The sequence below is a fragment of the Rhinoderma darwinii genome, chromosome 5 (genome assembly GCF_050947455.1).
Source record: "Rhinoderma darwinii isolate aRhiDar2 chromosome 5, aRhiDar2.hap1, whole genome shotgun sequence".
NCBI classification, from domain to species: domain Eukaryota; kingdom Metazoa; phylum Chordata; class Amphibia; order Anura; family Rhinodermatidae; genus Rhinoderma; species Rhinoderma darwinii.
Window position 1 is genome coordinate 164,278,103 of NC_134691.1, and position 15,949 is coordinate 164,294,051.

General features: G+C 39.4%; 1 protein-coding gene across 7 annotated transcripts in view; it reads left to right on the forward strand.

The window, feature by feature from the left end:
* PIGN (phosphatidylinositol glycan anchor biosynthesis class N) overlaps positions 1 to 15,949 on the forward strand; it is a 372,057-nt gene that overhangs the window by 117,790 nt on the left and 238,318 nt on the right. For all 7 annotated transcript variants that reach the window (XR_012847699.1, XM_075826730.1, XM_075826731.1 and 4 more), the window contains one exon: positions 1,174 to 1,233. Coding sequence is in view for 6 of the 7 variants with exons in the window: in XM_075826730.1 (XP_075682845.1) it covers positions 1,174 to 1,233 (60 nt within the window). In the remaining variant the exon portion in view is untranslated. The remainder of the gene's footprint in view (positions 1 to 1,173; positions 1,234 to 15,949) is intronic.

The window sequence follows — 15,949 nt, forward strand, 5'->3', positions numbered from 1 at the left end:
TTATCTACATCTGCCACACTGCTACTGAGAGGGATCCGCTTTTTCCTGCTTTAGATGAATGTGTGCAAATTGCAGTTCTGGGAGTTATAGGTATAATTCATAAATACAGAATGATCTAAACCTCAAGATGGTCAAATAGTAAAAAAAACACTGTATCCCCTCCCTATGTATTGGAGGGGGTTTGAGAATGTGACCTTTTGCTTTCAGCATAAAATGTGTGAAGAATAGTTATTTTTCTGTCTCCAAATTGGGAGATAGTGGAAACAGAGTTTATCAAGCCTGGCAGGACGGACACTTATTGGCCCAGATTAACGAAGACTGTCATTTAATATGCCAGTCTTAGGCCTCATGCACACTTCCGTCAGCCGTTGAACGGCCGTTATTGACGGTCCCGTCACACACTGGCTGCACACAGATGGCTTCCGTGTGCAGCCCGTTGTTTTACGGACCGAATTCAATGAGAAGGCCGAGACAGTGCCGTTAAAACGGGCAGGCGTAGGACCTGCCCTACTTTTGACGGAACGGCCGCACGGTTCTGTTAAAACAACGGAAGTGTGCATGGCCCCATTGAAATAAATGGGTTCAGGGTGCTATCCGTGACAACAACGGATAGCACCCTGAAGGAAAGAACTGAAGTGGGCTTGGGGCCGAAGACTGAAGCCTGCTGGAGTAAGATGACATAAATTTAGGCGCACACCTCTAAATTTATTATTTGCATCTTGGGCTGTTACTCCTATTAAGCCCCACCCATTAAAAAATAATGTCAAGAGTGTCTAAAACCGCAAGAGTCACAAATTATTGCACAAATATAGCGTTTTCCATAATTTGCGACTTTTTAATGCCAAAAATCTGGCTTGAAGTCGTTCAGAAGTCCCCCCCCCCCTTTACTTTGTACTTTGAGACATTTTAGTATAGTTCTCCTCCACAAGACCTCATGAGGTTATGAGTTTCATTACCATGCAGAATCTATTTATGGGCAATTTATAATGAAATATATTCTTGTCGTGGAAATATACTATCTTCCTAAATATTTTAGAGATATCATGCTGTTAAGTGATATGGAGAGAAAATTGCTTCATGCGGTGCAGTCATGATTTGTATAAAAGCTTTCACAATGGTTGTTTTCTCAGACTCCTTAACAATAAATTCTGTATTATTTTGTTTGTTTTTCAGGCGGACGTGGCTCCACTGATGTCAACTCTTATCGGAATCCCATTCCCCTTGAATTCTGTGGTAATTCCTAGTCACTTTTTTATCAATCCTATTTGTCATTGTTCAGTTATTAACAGTGCAGGGTTGTTTCAGGAAAGACATTGATGGCATATCGCTAGGACCGACCACTATGTACCCTGCCAATCGCTAGAACGAGGTGGCAACAATTCCAGGAAAGCTACAAGCCCCTTAGTCTCCTTTCAGCTCCACATGACTTTCTCGGGAGCCTGCATGAACTGTCCATTTTAGTCAGTGGCCAACCATGTTACCCCTTTTTTTTATAGCTCTGTTGTTACTTCATACTTTGTTGGGGTTAACGGTGGTCAGACCCCTGCCGATAGGACATTGATTGTATAGCCTAGTGGTTTACTATCAATGTCTGTCCGGAGACTGACTTGAGCTAATAGTGACTGATCCGCTTTTAAAATGTGTCTGTGTGTGTGTTTGTGTGTATATGTATATAAATTAATATACTCAGCCATAACATAACAACTGGCAGGTGAGATGTATAACACTAATTATCTTGTTACAATGGCACCAGTCAAGGTGTGAGATATATTAGGCAGCAAGTGAACAGTCCGTTCTTGAAGTTGATGTGTTGGAAGCAGAAAAATTGGCAAGCGTAAAGATATAAGCGACTCAGACAAGAGACAAATTGTGATGGCCAGACAACTGACAAAGCATCTCCAAAACAGCATGTCTTGGGGTGTTCCCGCTATGCAGTGGTTAATTCCTACCAAACGTGGTCCAAGGAAGGACAGCCGGTGAACCAGCAACAGGGTCATGGGTGCACAAAGCTAAATGATATGTGTGGGGAGCGAAGGTTAGCCGTTATGGAGCAACTGTAGCACAAATTACTTAAAAAGGAAATGCTGTCCACGATAGAGAAGTGTAAGAATGCAAAGTGCATTGCAGTTTGCTGCATAGTCCCAGATCGGTCAGGGTCCCCATGTGGGTTCTGTACGCCGCTAACAGATCCAACAATGGGCATCAGAACTGGACCATGGAGCAATGAATGAAAGTGCCTGGTCTGATGGATCATGTTATGTTTTACATCATTTGGGTGGCCGGGTGAGTGTGTGCACGTCGCTCACCAGGATGCACTATGGGAAGAAGGCAAGCCGCTGGAGGCAGTGTGATGCTCTGGGAAATATTCTGCTGGGAAACCTTGGATCCTGGCGTTCATGTGAATGTTACTGTGACACCTACCTTAATATTGTTGCAGACCAAGTACACCCCTTCATGGCAACGGTATTCCCTAACAGCAGGGACCTCTTTTGACAGGATAATGCGCCCTGTCGCACTGCAAATATTGTTCAGGAATGGTCTGAGGTACATGACAAAGAGTTTAGGGTGTTGACTTGGCCCGAAATTTCCGAGGTATCCATCTAATCAAGCATCTGTGGGATGTGCTGGAAAGCAAGTCTGATCCATGGTGGCCCCACCTCGCAACTTACAGGACTTAAAGGATCTGCTGCTAACTTCTTGGTGCCAGATACCGCAGGGACACCTTCAGAGGTCTTGTGGAGACCATGCCTCAATGGGTCACCGCTGTTTTGGCAGCATGAAGTGGACCTGTACAATATTAAGCATGTGGATTTAATGTTATGGCTAATCATGTATATGCTGTAATTTTTCATAGCCAGTTAATAAAAAGGTAGAACTTGCTCTGTAAATAGTGGTAGCTTCTTGGGGTTTCTTAAATGAGGCCTTTGTTGGTAAAGCTCATTCTATGGAGCATCAAAAGTACTTTATGCACAGACACACAGCCAGGGTAAGACTTATTATCTTATTTGTTCTTACACATTTTACTGTTTCGTTTTCTTTCATCCTAAAGCTGCGTGATTTCTTGTACCATTTTCTCATTACTCCTGTTTGGGTTTGAGAGTCTTTTAACAAACGTGCAATGTATTGCCAGGTGCAATTACTTATGTACAATCTAGCTATAAGTACACTGATGATGGTCATCCAGTCAGTCATTCTACACGCACACACACATCACTTATTTCTGATCGTATCAATAATTGGACACGGTATGTGATATTCATTGATCGTGCCGACATAAAAAATTTCTTATCGGCAGTATGATTTGTAACTCGTACCAACATTTCTATTTACAAAAGTCATTGCTGCCTACCACACTGCTTTTGCATGAACCATCGCTTGGCTATAATGATGTTCCTGTCTGCCTGCAGCAAGTATCGTACTGCAATGCCCCACACAACCTGTACACAAGTGCAGCACTGTTTTTGAAGAAGGCAGCCATATATTTGTAATCCTGGACAACCCCTTTAATGCACTGTTATGCCTAGTGCAGAGCCTGAGGGTGCCTGCATGACCCAGTAATTCTCCTTAGGTAGTCTTTGAAGCTGTGTCATGCTCCACCCGCTCAGGCCCTTCACTAGACATAACACGATGTATCAGTTTATTTAAGGTGTACATATTGGTTTAATCATCTACATATTAACAGTTTTTTTGGAGCCATTGCATGGAATTCCTTATTATGTAGCCCCCTTTTTTTTTTAAACTAGATGCTTTGGTTTTGTATAAAAAAGGTTGATTAGAAAGTCTTTTTGTTTTTTGAAGAAGTCTCTCAACAATGTGCGTGTCTCGTGGGATATACTTGCTAATGTGTATACAAGATCTCTCTGTGATACTGGGGCTTTGTACAGTAAGTGTATAACTGCCAACATGCGGAACATGCTGTTACTTTATTAATAAATAATAATCCCTCTGTTGGTTTACTTAGGACGAATTCTGTAGAACATATTTTATGAATTCACTCTTACAATGGAGAAAACATTTGGTGTATAACAGGGGAATGCTACCTTTTGTTTTTCTGCATATAATTCTATATGCCAATTCTGGCAGGAGTAATCTTTATGTTGAAAGTAAATAAGATTTTTGTATTTATTTCAATACAAATTGCAATGTTGCTTTTGAAAGATATATTTAATTTACTCTCTTACCCTGCCTTTGTGTTTTTGTTTTGTCAAATAATGTTTTACAAGGGTGTATTTACAGTGGATATAAAAAGTCTACACACCCCTGTTAAAATGCCGGGCTTTTGTCATGTCAAAAAATCAGTACAATATGAATAATTTCAGAACTTTTTCCACCTTTAACCCCTTCAGCACCCAGCCTGTTTTGGCCTTCAGGACCCAGCCGATTTTTTTCAAATCTGACGTGTTACTTTGTGGTAATAACGTTGGAATGCTTTTACCTATCCAAGCAATTCTGAGATTTTCTCGTGACATGTTGTACTTTATGTTAGTGAAAAAATGTTGTCGCTAATTTTGGTATTTATTTCTGAAAAACACCACAATTTAGAAAAAATTAGCATTTTTCTAAATTTAAACGTATCTGCTTGTAAAACAGATAGTAATACCACACAAAATAGTTACTAGTTAACATTTCCCATATGTCTACTTTTATGTTTGCATCGTTTTTTGAACGTCCTTTTATTTTTCTAGGACGTTACAAGGCTTAGAACTTTAGCAGAAATTTCTCATATTTTAAAGAAAATTTCAAAAGGCTATTTTTTTCAGGGACCTGTTCAGTTCTGAGGTGGCTTTGAGGACCTTATATATTAGAAAATCCCCAGAAGTCACCCCATTTTGAAAACTGCACCCCTCAAGGTATTCGAATCGGCATTCACAAAGTGTTTTAACCCTTTAGGCGTTTCACAGGAATTAAAGCAAAGTAGAGGTGAAATTTACAAATTTTATTTTTTTTGCCAAAATTCATTTCTAATACATTCTTTTTTGGAACACAGAAGGTTTTACCAGAGAAATGCAACTCTATATTTATTGCCCAGATTCTGCAGTTTTTAGAAATATCCCACATGTGGTCCTAGTGTGATAATGGACTGAAGCATCGGCCTCAGAAGCAAAGGAGCACCCAGTGGATTTTGGGCCTCCTTTTTTTTTTTAGAATATATTTTAGGCACCTTGTCAGGTTTGAAGAGGTCTTGTGGTGCCAAAACAGTGGAAACACCCCAAAAGTTACCCGATTTTGGAAACTACACCCCTCAAGGAATTTATCTAGGTGTATAGTTAGCATTTTGACCGCACAGGTTTTTTGCTAAATGTATTAGAATTAGTCTGTAAAAATGAAAATCTACTTTTTTTTCTGAAAAAACATAGAAATTTGTAATATTTACGAGGAATAATGAAGAAAATCACCAACATTTATAAAGCAATGTGTCCTGATTACAGCAATATCCCATATGTGGTAATAAACTGCTGATTGGACCCACAGCAGGGCTCAGAAGGGAAGGAGTACCATTTGGATTTTGGAGCACAGATTTTGCTGGATTGGTTTTCGGTGCCATGTCGCATTTGCAACGCCCTGGAGAGACCAAAACAGGGGAAACCACCCAAAAGTGACCCCATTTTGGAAACTACACCTCTCAAGGACATTTTCTAGGGGTATAGTTAGCATTTTGACCACACAGGTTTTTTGCAGAATTTAGTGGAATTAGGTAGTGAAAATGAAAATCAACTTTTTTTTCTGAAAAAATTTGAAATTTTTACAAGGAATAAAGCAAAAAAAGAACCACAACATATGTAAAGCATTTTCTCCTGATTACGGCAATACCCCATATGTGATAATAAACTGCTGATTGGACCCATGGCAGCGCTCAGAAGGAAAGTAGCGCCATTTGGATTTTGGAGCACGGATTTTGCTGGATTGTTTTTCGGTGCCATGCCACCTTTGCAACGCCCTGCAGGGACCAAAACAGTGAAAGCCCCCCAAGTGATCCCATTTTGGAAACACCCCTCAAGGAATTTCTCTAGGGGTATAGTGAGCATTTAGACTCCACAGGTCTTTTGCAGAATTTATTAGGATTAGGCGGAGAAAATTAATATCACAATTTTTTTCCACTAAAATTTTGCATTTTCTCATTTTCATAAGGGATAAAGGAGAAATAAACAACCAATTTTTGTAAAGCTATTTCTCCCGGGTACGGAAATACCCCACATGTGGTCATACATTTTTTTCATTAGAAATTAATTAACCCTTTCAGGACTGATCCATTTTTTGCTTTCTTATTTTCGTTTTTCACTCCCCGCCTTCCAAGAGCCATAACTTTTTTTTCTTTTTCCGTCAGTATGGTGATGTGAGGGCTTATTTCTTGCGGGAGGAATTGTGGTTTCTATTGATACCATTTAAAGTGCCATAAAAAGTACTGGGAAACTGAAAAAAAATAGGAAAATATAGGAAAAAAATCTGATTCAATTTTTTGGGGTTTTCGTTTTACCAGCTTTCGCCGTGCCGTAAAAACGAAAACTACAGCGATTTTGGCGGTTTAAATTTAAGTTTTTTACAGTGTTCACCGTGCGAGTTAAATAATGGTATATTGTAATAGTTCGGACTTTTACGGACGTAGCGATATCAATTCTGTTTATTTTTTTACATTACTTTTGAAGAAAAATGGGAAAAGGTTTTTCTTTTTAAAGAGGCTCTGTCACCACATAAGTGCCCTGTCTCCTACATAAGGAGATCGGCGCTGTAATGTAGGTGACCGTAATGCTTTTTATTTAAAAAAACGATCTTTTTTCACATCGTTAGGAGCGATTTTGGTTTATGCTAATGAGCTTTCTTAATGCCCAAGTGGGCGTACTTTTACTTTCGACCAAGTGGGCGTTGTACAGAGGAGTGCATGACGCTGACCAATCGGCATCATGCACTCCTCTCCATTCATTTACACTGCACTAGCGATATAGTTATATCACTATGTGCAGCCTCATACACAAGCCCTAACATTACTACAGTGTCCAGATAATGAATACACATGACCATCCAGCCTGGACGTCATGTGGACTCAGAATCCTGACACTTCTGACTCTTTTCTGTGAGATTCCAGCAACGGATATGAAATCTCGCGAGATCACGGAGCTAAACGAGATTTGGTTTCACTTGCCGGAATCTCACAAAAAAAAAAAAGTCAGAAGTGTCAGGATTCTGAGATTCCGGCAAGTGAAACCAAATCTCGTTTAGCTCCGTGATCTCGCGAGATTTCGTATCCGTTGCTGGAATCTCACAGAAAAGAGTCAGAAGTGTCAGGATTCTGAGTACACATGACGTCCAGGCTGGATGGTCATGTGTATTCATTATCTGGACACTGTAGTAATGTTAGGGCTTGTGTATGAGGCTGCACATAGTGATATAACTATATCGCTAGTGCAGTGTAAATGAATGGAGAGGAGTGCATGATGCCGATTGGTCAGAGTCATGCACTCCTCTGGTCGAAAGTAAAAGTACGCCCACTTGGGCATTAAGAAAGCTCATTAGCATAAACCAAAATCGCTCCTAACGTTGTGAAAACAGATCGTTTTTTTTAATAAAAAGCATTACTGTCACCTACATTACAGCGTCGATCTCCTTATATAGGAGATAGGGCACTTATAATGTGGTGACAGAGTCTCTTTAGCTTTAAACTTTTTTCTTTCTCACTACTAATAACTTTAATTCTTCTACACATTTTATTAGTCCCCTTAGGGGACTTGTACCAGCAATCATTGGATCGCGGGTACAATATGCTGCGATGCTAATGTATTGCAGTATATTGTTATTTTTACAGACTCCTGTAACAGCGCGATCGCTGTTCCTGTCCGTTAGTCCTGGGTGTCAGCTGTAATACACAGCCGACACCCGCAGCGTATGGAGCGGGCTCAGCACGTGAGCCCGCTCCATACATCAACCCCCGCACCATGACGTGCTATTATGTCATAGTGCGCAAAGGGGTTAACGCACAGCGGATGGTGTGAATATTGCAATTTTTCACTGATATTCCATTCTAGTGCATAATATGTTGTGCCCAGTTTGTGCCACTGAAGTCAAATCCCTCATAAAACGTTAAGCGGGTTCTCCCGGGTATGGCAATGCCATATATGTGGGCGCAAACTGCTGTTTGGGCACACTGCAGGGCTCAGAAGGGAGGGACGCCTTTTTGCTTTTGGAGCCCAGGTTTTGCTTGTTAGTTTTTCTCTTTTGGGTTTCGCTGGTATTTCAGTTTATACTGTGGGGGCATATGTAATCTGTGCGGAGAACATCAGGGTGTAATAAGAGGGTATAAAAATGCGGTAAATAAGTAATAATTCATAGATGTGTGGCCGGTGTCGCACTGATAAATGGTGTCTGATGTTACCCGCTTTTAGAAAACACTGCACATTTTGCATCGCCATATTCCTGGGAGCCAGAACTTCTTTATTTTTTAACCACCGGAGCTGCGTGAGGGCTTATTTGTTGCGGGACAATCTGTACTTTTCATTGGTGCCATTTTGGGATACATGCGATTTTTTTTTTTTTTTTTTTTTTTTGATTTTTTTTTATTTTTTTTTTATCACTTTTTTATTACATTTTTTTGCAAGCCGGCTGACCAAAAACAAGCAATCCTGACAATGTTTTTTAGTTTATCTTTTGCAGCGTTCACCGTGTGCTATAAATGACCATTATATTTTATTCTGCGGGTCGGTACGATTACGGCGATACCAGATGTATATAGGTTTTTTTTATGTTTTGCAGCGTTTGTGCAATAAAATCACTTTTTAATAAATAATTTATTTTCTGTGTCACCGTATTCTGAGAGCCGTAACTTTTTTTTTATTTTTCAGTCAAAAAAGCTGTGTACAGCTTGTTTTTTTGCGGGACGGGTTGTAGTTTTTATCGGTATTATTTTCGGGTACATGCGACTTTTTGATCACTTTTTATTCTCTATTTTGGGAGGGGTGGTGGCCAAAAAATAGTGATTCTGGTGTCGTTTTTTTATTGTTTTTTTTTTTTGGCGTGTTCATCATGCGGGAAAAATAACATTATAGTTTTATAGTTTAGTAGTTTAGAGGTAGGAAAAAACGGGACCACCGGCGCTGCTTGGATCTTTGATCAATATAAGTACACAACCAACATGGGGTTAAATGTATAGAGTATTTATTTGATAGGCTACGCGTTTCGACGTCGGACTGACGTCTTCCTCAGGCCAATACAGACTGTGCGGTTCCTGCCTTATTTAAGCATCTGGGCCAGGAAAAAGACCGCCAGTTGTTAAAGGTCAAAGGTCACATGGGTTACAGAAAAAAACACAACACAGAAAAAAACAACACAGAAAAAAGAAGCAGCATTAAAAGCATTTTTCTAGTATCATAATATAATACAAATAAACGGGATTAGTAGCATGTTGGAAGCTGTTTTTTTAAAAAACTCAGTTGTGCTGACAGATCGGTAGCGTATTTCCAAAGTGAAATTTCTATAACAGCAAAAACCTTTATTTATGTATAGTACTGTGAATGAATAAACAATACTATATTAAATATTTACTTGTGTCTGAGTTTTTATGTGTTTTAACTAATGTTTAACGAAAGGACCAAATGGGGTCCACAAGATGCTGAGTCATAGCGTCCTTGGTTACTAGGAGTAAGAGAGGACTACGGGGAGCTGAAGGGGAACAAAAAGGTTTCAGTGGACCGCATATTTGGACCGCACGGGTTTACAATAATGGTTGGGAGCGTCCTTGGTTACCGGTTGTCATGAGTATAAGGATGTCAAGGGGGAAAGAAAGGGATTATGCTGGATCGCACAATAAGCTGCATAGGGTTGCGGGACTTCGCGCTGGAGAACCTTGAAAGAGGCACCCGCAACGGAGCTGGTGAGTGACAGGACGTCATGTTAATGGGATATTGATTACTAGCAATTCCTATGGATCTCTTCTATTAATATCCGATTAGGTAGATGGTTATTATTTAAGAACCATCTACAAGGTTACTATGGTGGCAATTATGTCTGAGTTGGTAACAATTAGATTGATTTTATATGTCGCTCCCATATATTTTCTTTAAGAAAAGTTTGCAGATAAGCCGACAATTTCTTTTATACAATAAAATAAAATAAAATAGAACAACATAACCTTTTAAGAGAATTTGTGCGTACAATGAGGAACGGGGATCAGTCACATTAATATTATGGACTAAAGTTACTCTAATCATAGACGTCAGAGGTAGATAGTTAGAACACCTCTTACTATTGCGGTAATGTTTGCTGATTGGTTTTTTATTTATTTTTATTGTAATTTTATTTTTATTCTAAAGATGACTCAGTAAGGTCATTCAGACCATTTGGATGTAGGGTTTCCAATTTAAAAATCCAATAATTCTCCCTTTGCTTAAGCTTTACAAATCTATTCGGTAGGTCCACTGATATCTGTTCGATTGGGGTGACTTTGATCTCGGAAAAATTGCACTTATGTTTATACAGACAGTGACGGGACACACTTTGTTTTATAAAGCCCCTCGTGACATTAAACCTGTGGTTATTTATTCGTTTCCTTAGGGTTTGCGTGGTTCGGCCCACATATTGCAGGTTGCAAGTGCACTGTAGTAGATAGATGACATAGGAGCTACCGCAATTTAAAAACTCTTTGATCGTAAATTTTTCCCCTGTTTTTATTGAGTGATAATCCCTGCAATTGTTTGAGATGTTATTACAACATAGGCATCTATTTTGGCCGCATCTAAAGGAACCTTTAGGATTTGGGAGTAAACCGGGATTTATTATTTTGACATTCCGTAGTTTGCTCGGGGCTATTAAATTTTTTATTGTTTTAGCCCGTCTATATGTAATAATAGGTTTCTCTGGTATTAGGGGTTTTAGAAGAGGGTCGTTTGTTAAAATATGCCAATGTTTTTTAAAAAAGGTGGCTATTGTCTTACTCTCTTTATTGAATGTAGTTATAAAATTGGTTTTAGCCCTCTCACTACTCAATTTTGGCTTAGTATTTGTAGATTTCGGTTCGATACAATCTTTCTGTGTTAGGCTTTGGGCTTTTATTTCAGCACCTTTGATAAGGCTTTTTGGATAGCCTTTTTCATGGAATCTCTGCTTTAAAATCCTACATTCCTGGTTAAAAGTTGAAATATCTGAGCAGTTCTTTCTAATTCTTCTATACTGTCCGAACGGGATATTTTTGAGCCACGGGGGGTAGTGGGCACTTTTAAAATCTAGATAACTATTCACGTCCACCATTTTAAAATGTGTTTTGGTTGTAAAAAGGCCATTTTTCTTACCAATTGTCAGATCTAAAAAGTCAATATTTGTGTCTGAGAATTTATGAGTGAATGAAAGGCCAAAAACGTTATTATTTAAAGCCTCCATAAAATCATTGGCTGTACTGACGTCGCCGTTCCATATAAAAAACAGGTCATCAATGAATCTCTTATAAAATAAAATTCTGTCTCTAAAAGCATGTTTACTTAGAATGAGGGCTTCCTCGAAAGCCCCCATGTACAAGTTTGCATAAGAAGGTGCGAATCTTGTTCCCATTGCACATCCCTTTATTTGTTTATAAAATTTCCCATCAGAAATAAACGTATTATGGGTTAATATAAAATCTACGCATTCTATGATAAAATTAATTTGTGTATTTGGATACCGTGAATCGGCTGCAAGGTAGTCTAGGGTAACTTGTGTACCCTGTGTGTGTGGGATATTGGTGTATAAAGATGATACGTCTGCCGTAAGAAAGTTGATATTGGAAATATCGTAGTTTGACTGTAATTGGAAGAGATCTCTTATGAGGTGTGTTGAATCTTTTAAAAAGGATGGCAATTTGGAAACTAAGGGTTGGAGGTGGATATCTACGAAATGTGATAGGTTACTTGTCAAGGAACCTATTCCTGAAATTATTGGTCGGCCGGGCGGATTGTGAAGAGATTTGTGGATTTTGGGGAGATGATACATGAATGGGATGGATGGAAACGGAACGGTCAGAAACATTTTTTCTTTTTTACATATCAAATTTTCGGTGAATGCAGTTTCGATCAAGGTTTTGTATTTTATTTCAAATTCAGGGATTGGGTTATGTTTAAGTTCCTCATAATATAAAGTGTCTGATATTAATCTCTGTGCTTCCTTCAAATAATCGGATCGGTCTTGTATGACAATGCCTCCCCCTTTGTCTGCGGACCTAATTACTATATCTTGGTTGTTCTGTAGATTTTTTAGAGCTTTACGTTGGGAAAAGGATAGGTTATCCTTTGATGTGTTAGTCTGTTGGATGGTTTTTAAATCAGAGCTTACCAGGTTGGAAAAAGTCTCTATGGCTGGACCCCTATGATGGAGGGGATAGAAGGAGGATTTAGGGCGAAGATCAGTTATAATTGGTGTAGCACAATCTGAAATAATTTGATCTGGTGCAGTTGCTGGTGGGGTGATGGCAAAATGACGTAGTAGGGTTATTTTCCTTATGAATTTATTTAGATCCATAAATAGATCGAAACTGTCATGTGATGAAGTGGGACAAAAGGACAGTCCCTTAGATAATAGGCTAATTTCGTCTATATTCGGGACAAATTTGGATAGATTAAAAATTTTGGTTAGATTATTTTGTGTTTTTTCTTGAGTGATGGCGGTGGAATTTTTGGTGTGGTGTCTACCTCCTCTACACCCTCTATATCTAACCCTAATTTTCTTTTTGATTGTGTTCTTGGTATAGGTAGAAAATAAGAATGAATGGTTTGGGACGGAGTGGGGTTCTTCTCTTGGGACTGGCGAAGGGACGTGATGGGAGGCATTGTAGGGGCATGGGGACAGTCTAAAAAAGGAGGGAGGGGGTTGCTAATAGTGGACCTTGGGGAAGGAGGAAGCATTTCGGGGTTTAGGACCGGGGAGGATCCAACGAAATGGGTGGTTAGATCCAAAAGAGAGAGTGAATGGTCAGGAGTAATGGTTATGTTGGTAGATACATTAAAAAAGGACTGGTTCAGGGAGCTATCCAGAGGGGAAGGGGGAAGGAGGTTGTGAAGAAGGAGATGTGCATCTAGATCGCAGGATTTAAAGGCAAATTGTGGGATAAGGCCTGGGGGTTTATGTGTGATGATCTGGGGGGAATCGAAGGTCGGAGGTAAAGGGGTGATAGGGACTCTGGTAGGTGGCCTATATTGGGTGGGTAATAGTGGGTTGGAGGTAATTGGATGAGCATTGTTTATGGGTGGGTTTGGGCCACGATGTATAGGAGTGTGGATAGCGGATTGTGTGCCCAGGAGATTCCTGGGTAATACATTGGACCTAGATGTTAATCTAGTAGAGTGTAGTGGGAGAAAGGTTGTTTTAGTCGAATTGGTATTACTGTTACTTTGAGGTTGAATCGATGTCCAACCTCCAAATTTGTTGATAGTGTAGTCATTTCTATCTCTTGTGAGCTTTCGCAATTTTTTGGTGATGGTTGTTTTTTCAAATAGTTTCAATGATCAAATGTGGATATTTCAAGTTTCTTGAAATCTGAGTGTGGGAGGAAAGGAGTAAGTTGGTCATTGAGACTTTCGATAGTGGATGCTAGGGATAGTATTAATTCTGATCTTTTGTAGATTAAACGGTCAATAAAACCTAGGTTACAATTTTCCAAATATTTGAACCAATTATTGCTAAAATCAATATCTGTTGGGAAGGGGGAATCAAAAATTATTCTGAGGCCTCTAGGGGCTATTCCCTCACATACATAGACATTTAAAAAATAACAATCAATGCTCTGGAAAGCTTCTTCTTTGAGGACGTCCTCCAAACGTAAAAATAGATCAGTCATAGTTCTAGTCTGTTCCTCATTAAAAGGGTTGTTCAGACTAGTCGGAATATCCTTTACTGAATTCCTATTGGTCATTTCAGACAGCAGGGATTCACGGGATTTAGTCCTTTCCGATATTAATTCCATCATCGTTGGTGTGTAAGATGACTAACACAGGTAGGGAAGAGCTTTGTGGTAACCACTGTCTAGAGTGTCTATTCGATACACCAGTAGGTGGCAAAGAAATGACGGGAGTAGTAGGGCAGCCAATGTCCGAGGTTCCCGAACAGTAAGGATACTGTGTCCAATGTGGGAAAACTCGATTGCCGGCACGGACACTTCAAAGGACTGCGTGTCCCCGTCCAGCCAGATTGCTAAGTGAGGTAGAAAAAAGAAACACGGCGCCGCAAATCAGGTTCTGATAAATGTGTAATAAAATTGGGTCAATGAGACAATTCCGCTCACCTCGGGTGATGGACACCAAAGGGGTGTCGACAAAACTTAGGAAGCTGCAGCCAGGTCCGTAACACAGCTAAACGAGGTTTTGCTGTCGATATGCAGTAGTTTAGAGGTAGGAAAAAACGGGACCACCGGCGCTGCTTGGATCTTTGATCAATATAAGTACACAACCAACATGGGGTTAAATGTATAGAGTATTTATTTGATAGGCTACGCGTTTCGACGTCGGACTGACGTCTTCCTCAGGCCAATACAGACTGTGCGGTTCCTGCCTTATTTAAGCATCTGGGCCAGGAAAAAGACCGCCAGTTGTTAAAGGTCAAAGGTCACATGGGTTACAGAAAAAAACACAACACAGAAAAAAACAACACAGAAAAAAGAAGCAGCATTAAAAGCATTTTTCTAGTATCATAATATAATACAAATAAACGGGATTAGTAGCATGTTGGAAGCTGTTTTTTTAAAAAACTCAGTTGTGCTGACAGATCGGTAGCGTATTTCCAAAGTGAAATTTCTATAACAGCAAAAACCTTTATTTATGTATAGTACTGTGAATGAATAAACAATACTATATTAAATATTTACTTGTGTCTGAGTTTTTATGTGTTTTAACTAATGTTTAACGAAAGGACCAAATGGGGTCCACAAGATGCTGAGTCATAGCGTCCTTGGTTACTAGGAGTAAGAGAGGACTACGGGGAGCTGAAGGGGAACAAAAAGGTTTCAGTGGACCGCATATTTGGACCGCACGGGTTTACAATAATGGTTGGGAGCGTCCTTGGTTACCGGTTGTCATGAGTATAAGGATGTCAAGGGGGAAAGAAAGGGATTATGCTGGATCGCACAATAAGCTGCATAGGGTTGCGGGACTTCGCGCTGGAGAACCTTGAAAGAGGCACCCGCAACGGAGCTGGTGAGTGACAGGACGTCATGTTAATGGGATATTGATTACTAGCAATTCCTATGGATCTCTTCTATTAATATCCGATTAGGTAGATGGTTATTATTTAAGAACCATCTACAAGGTTACTATGGTGGCAATTATGTCTGAGTTGGTAACAATTAGATTGATTTTATATGTCGCTCCCATATATTTTCTTTAAGAAAAGTTTGCAGATAAGCCGACAATTTCTTTTATACAATAAAATAAAATAAAATAGAACAACATAACCTTTTAAGAGAATTTGTGCGTACAATGAGGAACGGGGATCAGTCACATTAATATTATGGACTAAAGTTACTCTAATCATAGACGTCAGAGGTAGATAGTTAGAACACCTCTTACTATTGCGGTAATGTTTGCTGATTGGTTTTTTATTTATTTTTATTGTAATTTTATTTTTATTCTAAAGATGACTCAGTAAGGTCATTCAGACCATTTGGATGTAGGGTTTCCAATTTAAAAATCCAATAATTCTCCCTTTGCTTAAGCTTTACAAATCTATTCGGTAGGTCCACTGATATCTGTTCGATTGGGGTGACTTTGATCTCGGAAAAATTGCACTTATGTTTATACAGACAGTGACGGGACACACTTTGTTTTATAAAGCCCCTCGTGACATTAAACCTGTGGTTATTTATTCGTTTCCTTAGGGTTTGCGTGGTTCGGCCCACATATTGCAGGTTGCAAGTGCACTGTAGTAGATAGATGACATAGGAGCTACCGCAATTTAAAAACTCTTTGATCGTAAATTTTTCCCCTGTTTTTATTGAGTGATAATCCCT